The following is a 17,203-nucleotide window of genomic DNA, read 5'->3' on the forward strand; positions in this document are numbered from 1 at the left end:
CTCTCTCTCTGTGTGTGTGTGTGGCCCAATCTGGGCAAGAAGGAACACACATTCTTCTCTTGCTCTCTTCTTCTCCATTTTGTTTTCCTGTGTGTTAGGAGAAGTGACTGCTCAGTCGCAGTCATTTGGGACTAACTCCCATATGGGATAGTTCATGTAGATCTGTACTTTTGTAACCTAAGTCTGCCTTCAGGGATCTAACTGTGAACTCAAATACTGTATTGTGAGTAAACTACTTTTATGTTGACTTTCATAAGATTGTTGTGTCTATTCTTTTTAAGAGGAACAAGAAGGGATCTTACCAGGAATCTTAAATTGAGAGGCTCAGGCGAGCCTGCAACAAGCAAACCGCTGTGTGTTTAAAGGGGAATGTTACTCTGCTAAGATATAGAACTTGCTAACACAAGTTAGGAAGGATATCAATAAACAATATATTCTCTCCTGCCTCCCTGAACATTCCCCCACTAAGACCCTGGTTTCCTTGCTTGTTTAATCCACAGAGTTTTGACCAAGTGTTTCTCCCTCCTCCCACTTGAAGTAGGTCTCTCCCTCTGCTTGCAATCAGGAGAGGTCTATGCCCCTGGAGGAAACAACTCCCTCAAACATCATCTGGCTCTCAAGCATCTCTAGATGAGTGAGTGCTGGAGATAAATCTTCTTGCAAGGGCCATCAGAGTGATCATGGAAGAGCTTCTCATCAATATGCAGCAATTTGATACATTTCTGCTTATTTTGTTAAAAGCTTTGTTTTTATTTTTCCAGTGCTCATATGTAACCAACCCCCACCCCACCCAAAAATATATATAAGAACAAACCTCAGCAAAGAGGTGCCACGTGATCAGAATATCTGATGAGCACATAAAAATGCAAGATGGATGAGATGCCATTATAACACTTATCAGTTCACTCAAGGAACCATTGTAAGTAAAGGACTCTGGTACCTCAGGTGTATATTTACTCCCTGCCCGAGGTATGTTAAAGAATTGTTCCCAACAGTTTATTTTAGGGATCAATCGAAACCTCACAAAGCAAGGCTAAAATTTAATTTCTAATAGATCCTCTCAAAGTCCAGAAAAAAACCCAGTCTTCTCCCTGGGCAAAAGTGTTAGTTTAGAAGGAATTTAAGAACCTAGAATCAACTAGGTAAAGATAAGTATTAAGGCTTCCTCAACAGAAGCATAGGGTTAGTAACTCAGTATGTGCATTTGAATTCCTGAACAGATCCCTCTACATGGGAATTTTACATGGGAGTTCAAACGCAAGTTTGCAGGTGGGGAGGTGGAGCCTGCCATCTCCCCACCCATGACTGAACATGCACATTGAATTAAGGGATGGGGCTAAAGATTCCCAGGACTCACAACCCGGTGGGTCCCTCTGTCTTCAGGGTGATGCTAGTGGGGTTCCTTTGTGTTTTTGTTTTTCTTTTGTACAACATCAGAGCGTCTCAGGGTGGACAGGCAGGTTCCAAATCTTTTACGCCTTGCGTCTCACACCCTTAGGGTCCTCAGAAAGATTGACAGGGGATTGGGTGCTATGCCTGGGTCCAGTCACATTTTCTGCAGGACAGAGAAAGAAAAGGAGAAGGCTGGGTGAGATCAGGGGATGCATCAGCACCTGCTGTTGCAGACAGGTTCACAAAACATTCTCTCTTCAAACTTCACATGGATTTGGTCAGGAAGCCTTGCAGAGAGCAGAAAATACTCCCTTCAAGTAGAGGCAAGCCAAGGACAAAGAGAATGTAGTGGCTAGTTATTAAGATATACAGTGGTGCCTTGCTTCTCAAACGCCTTGCTACTCAAATGCCTTGGTTCCCAAATGCTGAAAACCCGGAAGTGTTCCGGTTTTTGAACTTTTTATGGAAGCCGAATGTCCAATGAGGCTGTCAGCTATTGTTTCCGGGGCACCTGCACCAATCAGAAGCTGCGCCTTGGTTTTCAAACATTTCGGAATTGACCTCAAATGTTTCTCTGCAAGGAGGAAGGAAATGGGAAAGCCTCCCCATTGTCTCTTTGCTCACAAATCCTGTCTTAAGGGTGTATCCGTGTATGAATAGGGTGAGCCTGTGACCTGGACTCAGGAATTAAGTATTTATCATCATCAAAGAATGGCCAGGCTCACCAGGTAAACCCATTAACAGGTTTCCTGCCAGACAGGATTCTGCTATAGACTGTCCCTTCTGTGATGTATGTATGATGTATTGGGGGGTGATCTTGAGCTACAGGGTGGCAATTTCCAAAGTCTATATAAGGGCTTGCACACCTTTGTTCTGGGTTCCTCCTCCCTCCCTGCGTTGGGGGTGGGTGGGCACCCTGTTGCAACAGTTTAATAAAGATCAGGCTTACTAGCTGCTTTACTTCTCAATATTCTCTGGTTGGCCTCTGTTATTTTTCTCCTACTGATAGAAAACCTACATAAGGACTCTATATGGGCTATTGGGTACCCCATAAAAGAAAAGAAGCAGTTATTTTTCTTATGACATCAGAAAAAAAATAATTTTAATTTTTAACATCTACAATACTGTCTTATTTATTCTATAGTACAGTACATTGATTATTGCTTTCATTTTATGGATCAATGGTCTCATTAGATAGTAAAATTCATGTTAAATTGCTGTTTTAGGGGTTGTTTTTAAAAGTCTGGAACAGATTAATTCATTTTGCATTACTTTCTATGGGAAAGGGCGCCTTGGTTTTGGAACGCTTTGGTTTTGGAATGGAGTTCCGGAATGGATTAACCAAGGTACCATTGTATATATTTAGCTCTCACAGCTCCAGTAAAAGAGACATAATCCCAGAGCTGGACAGGACAAGATCTATTGGTAGTGCCATCTCCCTGGGCAAATGGAAGGGCATCCAACTCTCCCCTGCCTCCCATTTTCTGTATTCCAGCTGTCTTGCAGCATTCTGTGGCTACCACAGCAGGCTCACTTGGCTGTTGGGGGCGTCTTTGCTGCTGCCTTTTAAATATATAAGATTCAGCAACTCAGGGGTCCTCGGAGCACACCAGTGCTTCCCTTTCATTTCGCAATGTCCATGGGCTGCTTCATTTCTGTCTGCATTCACTAGTAGGAGTGACCAGATGGGCTATGCTTGGTGGGGTGTGTGCATCAGCTGGTCTCCAGAGACCTGCAGTGTGGTTTCCTCTTCCCAGACACTTCCTTGACCAGAGCTAGGAAATTACCTTACTTACGCCCTTTCCCCCCCTCCAAGACTCTTATCAGGAGAAGGGCAGCAATTAACTTAGGGCCCCTCCATAAAGCCTTTATTTATATCATGAATTCATGATTGCGGGTGTCAGGGTGATTTTACAGGATCCTATTATGAATACCGTTTGTGCCTGCAGAAGTTTCAGGGTTGGCACAGCTTCATTTCCAATCGGTGCATATCCTGCAGCTCCTTGCTGAAATCCTGTAACTTTCCTTACCGCAGATTTTCTGGGGTGGGATCATTTGTTTCAACCACTTAATACCGAACATGACAAGTTTAAGCTATAAAGTGAAGACCACATAGCATTGGGGTTTTCATAATTGTTTTCAGTCTGCTTCAGGAGTGAAGGGGAAGCAAAACAGCAGTGAGCACCAAGTGGAAGGAAGTCTTGGGAAGAAGAAATGTCTCTTCCCAAGTGGAAGTGGGGCATTGCAGTGATGTTGCTGCCTGGAGCTGGAAAATAGGAGAGAGGATTTGCAAGCTATATAAATTAAAACGTTTACCAGACATTCTGATCTTCCCGGCTCTTGAGTAATTTTGCAGCCTTCAAGGTTCTTCCTCTCTTCCTCCATAGCCTTCAGCTGGGCTTTGGTTTTCTCCTGAACAACAACAACAAAGAATGCTGATGTTCTTTTGCTTTATCAGGAAGATTTCCCCTTTACTTGATTTGTTTGCCCAACCTCTACCCCTCCCCCACCCCCTGGTTAAAACAACCCGAGACCACCTCCACATCTTTATAGGGTGGCAGCAAATCCCACCAATGAAGGTCAGAGCTCAGGGGCGGAGCATTTGTTTTGCATGCAGAAAGTCCTTGGTTCAGTCACAGGCATCTGCAGGTAGGGCTGGGAATGTTCTCCATCTGAAACCCTGGAGAGCTGCTGCCAGTCAGTGTAGACCAGTGATGGCCAAACTTGGCTCTCCAGCTGTTTTGGGACAATTCCCATCATCCCTGACCACTGGTCCTGTTAGCTAGGGATGATGGGAGTTGTAGTCCCAAAACAGCTGGAGGGCCAAATTTGGCCATCACTGGTGTAGGCAGTTCTGAGCCACATGGACACAGGACACTGCCTTATAAGGAGTCAAGCCATTGGTCCATCTAACTCAGTATTGTCTACACTGACTGGCAGCAGCTCTCTAGGGATACAGACAGGGACGAAGACTGAACCTGAGACCTTCTGCCTGCAAAGCAGATGCTCTACCACTAAGCTGTGGCCTTTCCCCCAAATAACCTCAGTATAAGGCATATTCCCATGTTTGCCTTGCTTACCTTGAGCTCTCGGGCAACTTCCTCCAACAGGGCTACCTTATGGCCACTGTGTGCCTTGGTCCGTTTACACACCATACAGAGCGGGGCTTCATCATCTTTACAAATGAACTTCAGGGGCTTCCGATGTCTTTTACACACCTCCCTTCTCCTTTCTGGTCGTCTCTCCACCCACAGCTTGACAAGCTGGACCACTTTGGCCAGTTGCCAGTTTGGCCTGCTGTCCATTGGCTGAAAGAGTCTCCTGCACTCGGGACAAGCATTGGCTCCCTCAGATTCAGGCCAAGACTGGACAGTGCAAGCTTTGCAGAAATTATGCCCGCAGTCCAACATCACAGGATCTTTGAAATATCCCAGGCAGATGGGACAAGTCATTGCATCAATAAGCTCCTGAAGAGGTCCCTCAGTTGCCATCCTTACTTCTCCCTAGAGGGCAATAAAAACAGGTTGGGTTTCATTTCCGATTTAAAATAGTTCAAGAGCAACAAAAATGGTGGTAGTGGGCAAAACAAAGAGGTCTTACTCATTATAAAGTCCAAATCCACTTTGTTGCAAAACTTACAGAACACAAATGCCTTCAAAACTTACAGAGCACAAATTCCTTCTTAACTATCAACACTCAACATATTTTAAGGGACAAAGTCTTTTGATGAGAGCACTGTACTACTATTTCATAAGTAGCATATGTTTCAAGTTTACACCATAATTTCAACATATATTTTTAAAAGTCCACCTAAAAAAGGTGAAAACAAATCAAAAGCCAAACTAAACACAAATGTTGCATACAGTATTATTCTTTTTAACAAGAATTTAGTTGAAGTTAAACGGCCACCCAATCCTATATGTGTGTTCTTTTAGAAATAGTAAGCGAACCCCGTGCACTTATCCAACAGAAAGTCCCATTGAACTCAGCATAATTTACTTCTAAGTAAAGATACAGTACCTAGGATCACAGTATAACAAATACCTTCTGATGAGGAGTGACTACTCCAGAGAAAGAGCCACCATTCTAAACAGCCAAGTACTAAATTTGATCACTATAAATAACCACACTACTTTCTTAATACAGTAGTTTACTTACAGTTAAACACCACCAAGAAATACTGGAATCCAGACAAATATCACATCCACACATTTAAAGCACATTACTTTCTGTAAAGGATTCTGGGAACTAGCTTGTCCCTTATAGAGCTACAATTATCAGCATCCTTAACATGAAGCCTGCCTGGATTTTATAGTATTCTGAAGGTTAAGGGGAACCTTTGGCCCTCTAGATGTTGACGAACTACAACTCCCATCATCCCTGACCATTGAGCATGTTTTCTGGGGCTGACGGGAGTTGCAGTTCCGTAACATCCAGCGAGCCAAAGTTTTCCCACAGCTGGTTCTTGGAGCACCTGTAACCAGTTAGCTCACTAATGAGAGAGTTCTTGCTTATTAGAGGACCTTTCCATATTTAGGCTGTACACCCATCTAAGAGTAAGTCCTACGGGATTCAACTTCTGAGTAGGACTGCACTGTAAATCTTCATTTAACTCTTTGAGGAATTGTGTTTTTAATCTCATTTCCAGGAAAGAAAGGGAGGGTCAAATTATCTGTATGCTTCATTCGCAGTACAAAGTTTTTCAATAGCCCAGAAATGAAATACTTGGTGTTTGGACGATAGCCTATAAAACAGTAAAAGGGGCAGTTAATACAGCGTTTTATAGGCCTATAAAACAGCTGCCTATCAACAGTCAGTCAGCGACTTGAGGAGGCGCAGAGAAGCTCCCTTTCCCGACTTGGGTGAGAGCTCTAGCGTGCCTTTTAAAATCGTAGTATTGTAATCATTTAGAAATTTGCATCTGATACACATCTGATATTAGCAAGTGATGATTTCATGCAAATCTCTCCCCCCCCCCATGCCTAAGTGGCCGCCCTCTCCCTCCCTCCCACGTTAACACCTCAATCCTTATTGGAGTCTACTCAGGAGTAAGCCCTATACTGACTCCAACCGGGCTTCTTCCCTGAAAGCGCTCCAAGCCATCCGATCATCAGACAGATTAAAAACTTTGCAGCGCCTTGTTATCTCCCTCGCCAAATCTCTTAATATAATGCGCCTCGAGGAGATGGAGGTGCCCCGCTCTCGACCTTTAGGTTTCTCCAGTGCCACTTGCACCGAAACCTGCGCCCGGATCGAGCCGGGAAAGTTTCTCTCGCTCGCCAACTCCGGCGCGGAGTGTTTTTGGCGCCTGCAGGCGGCGAGCCGGGAAATGACTCTGCCGTCCCTCCCGGAATACTTTCGCCCGCTCGCGGCCGCAGCGCTTTGCCGGGCGGGGATGGTGGGCGAGGCCCCGGAAGGGGCTGGCTCGGCTGGGCCGGCCGAGGACTGAGGGGGCCCTTCGCTTCCAAACAACGGCGACGCCGCTGCTGCCTTCTCCTGACGCCTCGGCCATGGCTCGTCGTCTCCTGACGCCGCTGCTCCTCCGCCTCGGCAGGGACCCTCGGCCGGGTCCAGCCTCCTTCTCCGTCCGCCGTGGCGGCGGCGGGGTGAGGCGGTGCAGCTTGGGCGCCTGCGCCTCCTACCGCCTCCGGGACGGTGGTGAGTGACACACCCTGCGGCGACCCCCACCCCCGCCAGAAAAGAGACTCCCCCTCCCCCTCTTCTCTCTGCAGGAACATCCCCCCCCCCCAAAAAAATTATGGCCTCTACCTGGGGTCCATAAGGCCCCAATATTTCCCCTTCACCCCCCTCCCCATCTCTTTTCCCAGCTGTCCACACCCTGCTTATTATCTTCCCCCACCATGTTCTTTTCTCATTCTCTAATTGCCCTTCCACACGTACAGTATGGTTTGCTTTTTGCTTAGTTAGGTACAACCCTAATGTACTATTACAATCTCCCCCCCCCTCCCCAAAACACCTCTCTCAGTTCATTCCCCACCTGTCCCCACCTTAAATCTTTTTCATTTCTGATCTGCTTTTTTGAACCCCAGTGGTTATGCCCTATCCTTATATTGTATGATGGATTAGGTATTGTGTGGACTGCTTGTTTTGTATTCTGTATACCTTGCTGTTGTGTACATGTACATTATTATAGCATTTATTCCATACCTTTCTCCTTCTAAGGAGTTTCCAAGGCAGCATACATGGTTCTCCTCATTTTATCCTTGCATCCTGGGAGTGATGCACTGGAGGTAGTGATGGGCTCAACGTGACCCAATCGCTACATTATTGATTTGGGACTTGAACCCTTGTATTTCCCAGGCCCTAATTGAACACTCCATGAACAACTATACCATACCAGCTCTCATTAGGTAAAGGAGGAGTTAAAACTTTTTGATAAATTAAATCGCAACACACTTCGCACTGTCCTTCCCAGTTTCTTCCTCACCTGTTTGCACCCACTGCAGAAGCCCCCCAAAGTCCCAACCTGACTCCTCCACAGTTTCCTAGCAAAAGCATAGCAGGGCCTTTGAGAAGTGGCCCCCTCTGGTCTCAGCTGGTCTTTGCAGGGAAATGTCACAGAGTCGTATGTCCTGATGCCATCTTGCAGAGGACACTCTTCTGGGGGAGGGGATGTATAATGTGGGGTGACCCAAATGCACACCCACAGTTCCTTATTTGTTGTTCGCATCTGGGGTCCCCACACACTTTTCAGCATTGCGCGAATGCAACAGTTGATTGGAGAAATGGATCCTGGATTTATCTCATAGGGGACAGTCCCCTGGTCATGGGGTTGTACGATATGATATGAGGATAGTGGAACTGGTTTGGCTGAACTGGTTTGGCTGGCACCTCGGGGGTGTGTGTGCTGCAACAATGATATAGAATGGATTGCAAGAGATGGGCTGGGGTGTAGTGCTGAATGTTGGCGTTGCACATGGCGCTGGTAAAATTTGAGATCCAAAAGTCTGCCACTTGCTGGAAGTCTCCCCCAACCTTGCTCCGTACTCAGTTGTCAGACTTTTCTCCCCAGGGCAGCTTTCCTTTCCTTTGCACTGACATCCAGGCTTTCTTGGGAATTGTGCTGATATTTAGCAGTGGCGGGAAAGACCACAGATTAGGGAATGGTGGGACAGCGTATCTGACTGCTGAAAGCAATTGCATTAAAATCAATGCAGAAACCTAAAAGAATGATTGGAGAATGCAAAGGTGTTGATTACAGTGTGAGGGAGCATCAGGTTCAGGGCGGTGTTAAGGTGCAAATCTAATTGCAGCTTCTCTGTGTGAATCTGAATTGCAACTGTTTATTCCTTTCATTGATAACTTTTGTAAGCAGGCTGGCTTGGAATATGGTTGCCAGCTGGAAGGCTGTCACCAGGATCAAGAGAAGTACTTACTTCAGGCGAGCTGAATTGCTTCCCATCGCTTGGTGGGATGTTTTGAATTTTCAAATAGCAGGCCCTTCGTGCTACATTGTAAACTGCTTTTGAAACTCCCCTTCGTTTCAGAACTGGGCAAGTGTTGTTTTGCAGCCAAAGGCCCCCTGGACATGCAGAACAAGTTGGAGAATTGTTTGCACTGTGTGGCCTGCTCTTCCAAGCAACTTCCATTGATCAATCAGCCTAAAACATAACTGTGAGTTCCATACAGCTTATGAGAAACTGCCTGTGTCCTCTTCTTCCAGTACATCCGCTGTGGCAGAGCCCGATCACAATTCCGGGGGGCAGCCGGCAGTCTCCGATCAATATCCAGTGGAGAGACAGCGTCTATGACCCCCATCTTAAACCCCTTGAAATACGCTATGATCCAGCCACTTGCCTCCATATGTGGAACAACGGATACTCGTTCCTGGTTGAGTTTGAGGATACCACAGACAAATCAAGTAAGACTTAAGGGGATGACTGAGATCTTACAATATTTAAGGGAAGCTCAGTGGTAGAGCACTTGCTTTGTATGCAGAAGGTCCCAGGTTCAAACCCTGATGGCTTCTCCAGCTAGGGCCGAGAATGCCTCCTGCTTGAAACCCTGAAGAACCATTGCTGCCAGTCAGTGTAGGCAATACTGAGCTAGATGCACCAATGATCTGGCTTGGTGTAGAGCAGACTCCCATGTTCCTAAGACATACTGGTGCTGCTGTTAAGTTCTGGCCTAGCAGGCACCTTTTGCCACCCCTCCAGTTGGCAAAAGCTAAGTGCTTTGGCACACTATAAATTTCTGCAAGTTATTTCTCATTTCCCTAAATATCCAGGCAAATATGTGTCATGTGAATCCTTGCATTTATGCTCGCATCCATGCCCTTGTGAGAGTTGATCCACATCTTTAAAATTTAAGATTGACAATTGCCCTTTCGCTAAGGGAAAAGCTGGTTGTTTGGTCTGGATTACGTGGCTTTGGTCACGTGGCTCTCCTGACCCCCCAGAGCCCTACCAAATAATACGAGAATTGTATAGCGTTTTATTCATGAAAAGGGCCATATCAATGTTCATGAGTGATGTCTGTGGGTGGAAATTCTTAACTAATGCTCTCTCTGAGATAATTAGTACAGTATCTAGCACTGACTTCCAGACTCTGTGAATCATTATAATTGAGGATACAGGAATAGTGTATTACAGGCGTGGCGGACTTGTGGCCCTGCAGATGTTGTTGAACTACAACTCCCATCAGTCACAGTCAGCATGGTTCAGGGATGATGTGTGTTGTAGTTGGGGGAAGGTCACAGGTCTCCCCATCCCTGGTTTTTGAGAAACTGCATATTTATAGTACATTCAATGTAGGAACTAATCCTTAACAAAGGCTGTTTCCTGTTATGTATATATGACATTTTAACCACACACATTCCTCCTCCATGGAGCTCAGGGCAGCATAGATGGAAACTTCCTCGTTTTTTTTATTCTCAGCAACCCTGTAAGCAGGGGCGTAGCAAGGGGGGGCGGTGGGGCCCCCCGTAGCGCCCTGGGGGAGTGACACTCGGGGCGGAGCCCCGCCCCTGCAATCCCTGCCTCCAGCCAGTGGCGAAAAAAGCCGCTGAAAGAGGGGGCTTTCCCCCTTTCAGCGGCTTTTTTCACCGCTCCGCTCCCGGAGCGGAGCCTGCGGGGAAAGGAGAGGGGCGGGCCAGCGAGGGGAATGACACCCCCCTCGTTGGCCCAGCCCCTCTCCTTTCCCCGGGACGGCTCCGCTCACGGAGCGCAGCGGGAGAGGGGTGGGCCAGCTGGCCCCGGCGGAGGCGTCGCTCCGTGCACATGCGTCATGACGTCATGCACACGGAGCGACGCCCTGCCCCCATGGGTGCTGCTTGGCTTGCTGCCCCCAGCAGCCCAGCGGCTAGCTACGCCCCTGCCTGTAAGGTAGGTTAGGGTGCAACACAATAACTCAGAGAACTTTACGGCCGAGCACATTTTTCCGTCAGGGTCTTAGTCAAGCAATCTTAGTCCAGCAATTTTGCTTTTTTGCTATGATTTCCATGAATTTTGTCTCTTGGCTAAAATTCACTCCAACTGTAATCCATACAAGACTTGGGGAGCAGCTGACATTCTTTATTTGGACGCATTTTTAAAATTCTTTTGGATGCTTTTTCATTCAACTTTTACCCATCCATTTTTGCAGAGGAAGCCCTTGAGGAGGTTTCATGTGTGCACGTTCCCAAATGAATAGTATAACACTGGCATTAAACATTAATGAAATAAAAGGTTGTTTATCACTTTGGCTGCATTTCACAGATAAGCTTTTGAATAATGTACTTGGAAAATATCTAGAAGGCAAGATAGGTGCTTGGTTCTAGCAAAGCACCCTGTTCTCTGGTTCCCCTTGGAATTGTATTGAAACCAGTAAATTGAAGGAAACTGAATATAGCTGCCGTCTCTGGCATTGGAAGAGCTCTTTTTATTCTTCCTGAAAAGAAAAGCCAGGTTTTGTTAGCTCACTTGAACCAAGTGCTCTGTGCTTAATGCTGTAGTGGTTGTTTTAATTTTAAACAGATAAGACAGAGCCTCAAAAGCCGTGCATTGATAATCTGTTTAGCCAATAACTAACATTGTGGTGGCTGTTAGTGGTGTGTGGTTAGAACACTTAGCAGCACTCATTAAGTAAGTTGTGTGTTACACAGTACTTGGATTAAGTCCGGTTACCTGAGTAGCCATTATGCAAAGAGATACTAGGCAAGGTTGATAGATTTACTAGCAGAAAGCAGCACCTTTGCTTTGCATTTCCAAGACCTCTCTTCTATCTTAGCATCCTGATATGACACACTTTTCCCGTTGTCCTGCACACTGTCCCTTGGTTTCTGCTAAGAGAAATTGCACAGCGGTCTCTCTCCCCAACCCCCAACCCCCTCCAAATTTGATGATTATCATAGCTGTGGCTGACTTCAGGCACCACCCTCCTTTCCTGTTCCTCTGCATTCTCTATCTCTGCCTTCTTGCTCAAGTTTCCTAGCCTTACTCGAGGGTAACCTTTGCTCTATAAATTCCAGCTGCTAACATTCGGTGTTCTCTGCCGGTTTCCATTGAAACTCTTTAGGTTTGCTTTGAAGTCATTCTGATCCACGTCACTCTTTTAAATCTAATCATGATATGCCTATAACTTCTACCTCTTTTAAATATCTAAGCAGAGTCAGCTGCTAGTGGTGATGCTTATCTGTTACCTCTGCTGTCAGAGAGGCATTTTGCCTCAATACCAGTTGCTGGGAATTGCAGGTGGGCAGAATGCCGTTGCCCTCGGGTTCTGCTTTTGGGTTTCCCATTAGGGTATCTAGTTGGCCACTGTGAGAGCAGGATTCTAAGTTTAGATGGGCCATTGGCCTGATCCGCGAGGCTCATCTTACAATAAAATAAAACACATTTGTGCTGCTAGCATAAAAAAATGTCTTGGTGTGCATGATAAGCATCCAGCCAAGTGTCATTTACATTACTCAAGCCCCAAAGCCAATAAACGTGCCTTCCCTATGCTGCAGTCCTCCTGTTGCAAACCCTGCTCATTCCAATGGGAGCGGCATTAGGAAGGGACTTAAATTATAGGCTTGTTCTTGCTTTTCTATAATGCTTTTCTTCTTTGTGGTTCTTTCTGACTCCTAAACATGTAACTTACTCTTATTTCCCACCTGCTCCTGATGCTCTCTTCTTCCTCTGTTTTCTTTCTCCTTGCTTCTGCTGTCTGACAGTAATAGGCAGCTGCACAGATACAGAAGAGGAAAAAGAGTGGATTAGAGTCAAAAAGTAAGAAGGAAGACAATGGCGGTAAACTGAATAGAGGAGCCTGCTTTTAAGAGAGGCGGCATCTGAGATGGGATCTAAATCAGATTTGTTCCAAGGATGAGGCTAGTTGCACTACTGGGAGTAGAATGAAGGCAAAGGGGGAGAGAGCGAAGGAAATGAGACAACGCAGGTAAGTGCTGGTGGTTGTGTGCACACTGTTGCCCTCTGGTGGTTGCTTTGTGGTGTTGGTGTCCGCTGTTTTTGGTGGCAGGCAGAACTTCCAAAGTGCAGTTAGGGGTTGCGGGATTGCCTGCAGTTACTATTTAGCAGAGCAGTCCAAGCCCAAGATCCACCAGGAAGAGAGAACTTGGATTCGTCAGATCCTGAGCTTTCTCGGCTGAGCCGGGGCTTTGCCCAGTGTAAGCCCCCCATCCCAGCTGAGCCAGAGTTATGCTGGCATAAGGCCCTCAGCTAGGCTCAGCTGGTGGAACTTAAGATGACATAATATATGTCAGTGCAAATTCCCCAGAAGTGGTGTTCCGGGGAGGGGGGGTGTTGGCTCATGAAGGGGCAAGGAGAGACTTACACCTGTTCCAAACCTATTCCTTCAGTTTGGTCTGTGAGTGGCAACCCGGGGGAACTTAGCTGACAAGCAGTCAAATTCCTCCTGCAAGGAGGAGTCACTTACGCTGGCTTTCTGTAATTAGGATTGTTCTGTCAGAATATACAAGGACTTTCAGATCTGCACCTAGAGATACAGGCTGTGGCACAAAAGAGACCACATTCTATTGCATTTCCTCCCTTTCTCCTTAAGTAAGGGTAAAGGGACCCCTGACCATTAGGGGTTGTGGCTCTCATGTCGCTTTATTGGCCGAGGGAGCTAGTGTACAGCTTCCTGGTCATGTGGCCAGCATGACTAAGCCGCTTCTGGCAAACCAGAGCAGCGCACGGAAATGCCATTTACCTTCCCGCCAGAGCAGTACCTATTTATCTACTTGCACTTTGACGTGCTTTCGAATTGCTTAGGTTGGCAGGAGCAGGGACCGAGAAACGGGAGCTCACCCTGTCACGGGGATTCGAACCGCCGACCTTCTGATCGACAAGCCCTAGGCTCTGTGGTCTAACCCACAGTGCCACCTGCAGTGCCACCCACAGGAACTATTTATTTAGCATGTGGTAGAAAAACAAGCATGTGGTAGCGACGTCGCTTTTTGACCCTTCAATGTCTGCTCTTCCTATCAAGTGCATATGGCATGAGAAGGCAGCAAGCATCTCAGGAATTTTGCTCAGTGTCTGCATACGTACATTTTTTGCAAAATCACACATGTTCTGTAGTCATGCATGTATAGAAATAGCCGAGTACGGTAAGTTAGAGGTAATGTTTTGTTGTACTAGCACATGACTTAAGAGCACGAGTACTTATTTTCACCACAAGGGGGCAATCATATGCAGCCTAATTTTCTGCTACATTCTTCCATAATTCTCTGCAGATGCTCACAAACCCTTTTCTCTGTACATCCTGGAGGAAAGTGGTTTTAGTTGTGCAGGGCGCACTGTCTTATGTTTGGGCTCACATAGGCAGATTACCCCTTTTTAAAGTCAGCCAAAGGAATAGCCACTAGCAAGTAACAGACTAAACACAGCATAACAACGTACCGTTTTCAGTCTCTTACAAAGGACTTGGCGTCATTAAGCAACAGATAACTTTTATTAGGTTGTCCTCGTATGTGAGCCCAATGGAAGTTCCAGCTGCCATCCTAGTGGTGAAAAATCTAAATGGGGACAATGTAGGACTCTTTATTTCTGTAAGAAATTATCCACATACGGCAATTCTAACTTAGGCTTTTAAAATTGATTTTCTTTTAAAATTTAAAAATATATAAATACATTTGCATAGGCTTACAGATTTGGTTGCATATCAACATATAACTTACAACAATAAAATAAAATAAAACAGTCCAAAATAATATCATTTTGAACTTGTAGACAGAGTTATGGGAGACTATGAACACCAGAGTAATTACAATTGCATTATGATGTGCAATAACATAGGATGTTTAGATTGGGGAAGACAGGCAAATAATTGTAACAATTCAAAATTATGTTTCAATATCCATTCTTTTCATCAACGGTTACATCTATTAAACAGAAATAATATGGAGTGAAGCAGGAGAGATAATGCATGCACACCAGACCACATTGGATACCTGTAGGTGCTGTCACACACGGCAATTCTCTTCTTCTGGAGCCTTTTAGATCATGTGCTAGGTGTGTCAAAGATTCTGCATCTTTGATGATCTGTATCCAGCAGATGTGTTTGACATTTGCTTCCATCAAAAAGAAGGAACATAGCCCAGAAGAACAGTCCTTGCAATCGGTGCTAGATTACCAAAGTGTTACTGCAGAAAACGTTTTCCAGAATTTTACTTTTCCTAAGCCAAAGCAAGTCGTGAGAATTCTTGCATTACGTTAAGGGCAATCTCTTGCTGCTACGGTGTGGATAAGAAATGTAATTAATCTGTGATCCCAAGTGTGCTTTCCTGTATGTATGTAAGGTGTCGGTCATAACCACTGAGTCTAACTTCCTGGTAAACATGCCATGCTTGTATTCAGATGGCTCAGCTAGAACTCCAGGAATAGCTCTGTCTTTCGTGGTCACCAATATTTGTCAGGCTTCCAGAAGCATCCCTGTCAGATCATGGGATCAATGCAGAGACTATGTTTGGATACTGTGGATGTAAGCATCCTATAATATCTCAGTGAGCCAGCTCAGAGACTCCTATTTACAGCAGCAGAGAAGTCACACTGTGCATCTTCACTGTGATTTTGCAAGCCCTGCTGTGGTTTATCCCCCCCCCCTGAAGTGCGAACAGTTAGAAGGACGTGGCTGTAAGATTCTTTCCAATCCCACAACACCCCTCCTCTCTCCCTACCAGCACAATGCACTTTGTGCACCAAGCCAAATCTGCTTCACTTCTGCTTTTGGCTTCTGTGTTGTTGCTGTTTGATGCCATCCACGTACTTTCAGGAGAACCAGACAGACTCTGCCGCTACTTCCTCCTTGCCAGGTGTCTCTAGATTAAGAGGGAGAAGGATGAGAGAGATACAACAGTGCAATCTTTCCCATGTGTTTCCAGAAAGAAATCTCATTTATTTCATGGGAACTTACTCTCAGGTAATTGTATAGGCTTGGGGCTTAAGTGTTGGCCTCCTAACATTATTTTTCCTCTTATCCAAGTTATTACAGGAGGCCCCTTAGAAAATAACTACCGGCTGAAGCAGTTCCACTTTCACTGGGGGGCCATAAATGCATGGGGCTCGGAGCACACGATTGACTGTAAGGTCTTCCCAGCAGAGGTAAGAGGAAGAAGGAGGATCTTCCCACTCACAGAATACTTTGGTGAGATTCTAGAATGTTGTGCACCAATGAGTCTTAATCAGAAGTGTTCGCAAAAGCATTTTGGGCCAGTGATATTTCCTCTGTCAACGTGTGGCCAGATTTGGCCAGTAGCCATGCGGCCATTTCTCTTTTTTTGTGTGTGGGGTTGTGGTTGTGGGGTTGCTCTTGGGCAGCCAAGAGTAGAAGGCTCAGAGCTCTCTTGCAAGGTCTTTTGAGAATCATACCCGATTCACTGCGGTTTCTGAAGAAAAAGATTGTTCCATCTCATTTCTTCCACGGTTCTAAAATACAGGTTGAATTTAATTTCAGCTGCATTTGGTACACTGGAATTCTTGCAAATATGAAAGTTTTGAAGAAGCTTTGATGGAAGAAAATGGTTTGGCTGTGATTGGAGTCTTTTTGAAGGTATGATGCTGGGAAGCCTGTAATCTTCCAGTGGTTCATTCTGAACTGTCATTTATAAAAGTTTGGAGACACTTCCTTACACAAAGAGCACCTTTAAGGCTGCACTCCTTTGCACATTTACCTAGGAATAAGTCCAAATGAACTCTTCCTTTCAATGGTAGGAGCTGCTCAGCCATGGAATGGGCTACCTCGGAAGGTGGTGGACTCTCCTTTTGAGATTTTTAAACAGATGACCACCTGTCAAGGATTCCTTAGCTGTGAGTCCTGCATTGTGGGTGGTTGGACTATTTCACCCTTGGGGTCACTTCCAACTCTACATTTCTATGATTCTGTGGTTCAATAGCACTTATACCTGAGTGCTTAAGATTTTTTTTTAGTTAAATATGTATTCTGTACTTGACCTCCTTTGTAATGTTTTATTTTGAAATCTTTTTTAGTTCATTATGTTGCTTTATACTTTATACTGTATACTTTATATTTGACTTTCTTCAGTAATGTTTAATTTTGGATTGTTTTATTGATGTTTTAATATGCTGTAAACCGCTTTAAGATTTTTATTTAAAATATAAAACGGTATAGAAATGAAATGAATAATAATAATCTGAATGGACATCTATAGGAGTGCGCTGCAAGTAACCTTTTAATTTTTTGTTTATATCACAGTAGTACAAGCATACATCCTGTTGGTTAACTAGATCAGTTACAGAATCAGAAACCAAGGATCATACTGAGCAAGAAGAAGGAATAAATGGAGAAAAAATGAATTATAGGGAGGAGGGAAGAGAGAAAGGGGGGGGGGAAGAGTGAGGACTTTTCA

At 45.3% G+C, this 17,203-nt stretch overlaps 2 protein-coding genes across 4 annotated transcripts in view; one reads left to right on the forward strand and one right to left on the reverse strand.

Annotated features, from left to right (window-relative positions):
* Positions 1-17,203, forward strand: part of CA5A (carbonic anhydrase 5A) — a 30,044-nt gene that overhangs the window by 9,594 nt on the left and 3,247 nt on the right. The window contains exons 1-4 of one of the 2 annotated variants that reach the window (XM_033157017.1): positions 6,889-7,050; positions 9,077-9,274; positions 15,820-15,938; positions 16,291-16,386. In XM_033157017.1, coding sequence (XP_033012908.1) covers positions 6,903-7,050; positions 9,077-9,274; positions 15,820-15,938; positions 16,291-16,386 — 561 coding nt within the window. In that variant the 5' untranslated portion in view covers positions 6,889-6,902. Of the gene's footprint in view, positions 1-6,888; positions 7,051-9,076; positions 9,275-15,819; positions 15,939-16,290; positions 16,387-17,203 lie in introns of those variants that run through there. The other variant, XM_033157018.1, reaches the window with a different exon arrangement.
* LOC117051007 (zinc finger protein RFP-like) lies at positions 739-5,755 on the reverse strand. Of its 2 annotated transcripts, XM_033157019.1 has the most exons (4): positions 5,551-5,755; positions 4,473-4,895; positions 3,709-3,804; positions 739-1,555 (listed from the first exon to the last, which is right to left on the reverse strand). In XM_033157019.1, the coding sequence occupies exons 1-4, from the start codon at positions 5,602-5,604 to the stop codon at positions 1,547-1,549; spliced, it is 582 nt and encodes a 193-aa protein (XP_033012910.1). In that variant the 5' UTR covers positions 5,605-5,755; the 3' UTR covers positions 739-1,546. The 2 variants fall into 2 exon arrangements, with proteins under 2 accessions (XP_033012910.1, XP_033012911.1); XM_033157020.1 differs by lacking the exon at positions 5,551-5,755 and having other exon boundaries at positions 4,473-5,116.

Source organism: Lacerta agilis, chromosome 8 (genome assembly GCF_009819535.1).
Source record: "Lacerta agilis isolate rLacAgi1 chromosome 8, rLacAgi1.pri, whole genome shotgun sequence".
NCBI lineage: Eukaryota > Metazoa > Chordata > Lepidosauria > Squamata > Lacertidae > Lacerta > Lacerta agilis.

Excerpts from the sequence above, each read along its gene's own strand:
- LOC117051007 (XM_033157019.1), bottom strand. The coding sequence starts at position 5,604 with ATGTGTGGATGTGATATTTGTCTGGATTCCAGTATTTCTTGGTGGTGT. Across the intron at positions 4,896-5,550 it reads TTTCTTGGTGGTGTTTAACT|GGAGAAGTAAGGATGGCAAC; the intron begins GTAAGTAAACTA and ends ATTGCCCTCTAG. Across the intron at positions 3,805-4,472 it reads AAGTTGCCCGAGAGCTCAAG|GAGAAAACCAAAGCCCAGCT; the intron begins GTAAGCAAGGCA and ends GTTGTTGTTCAG.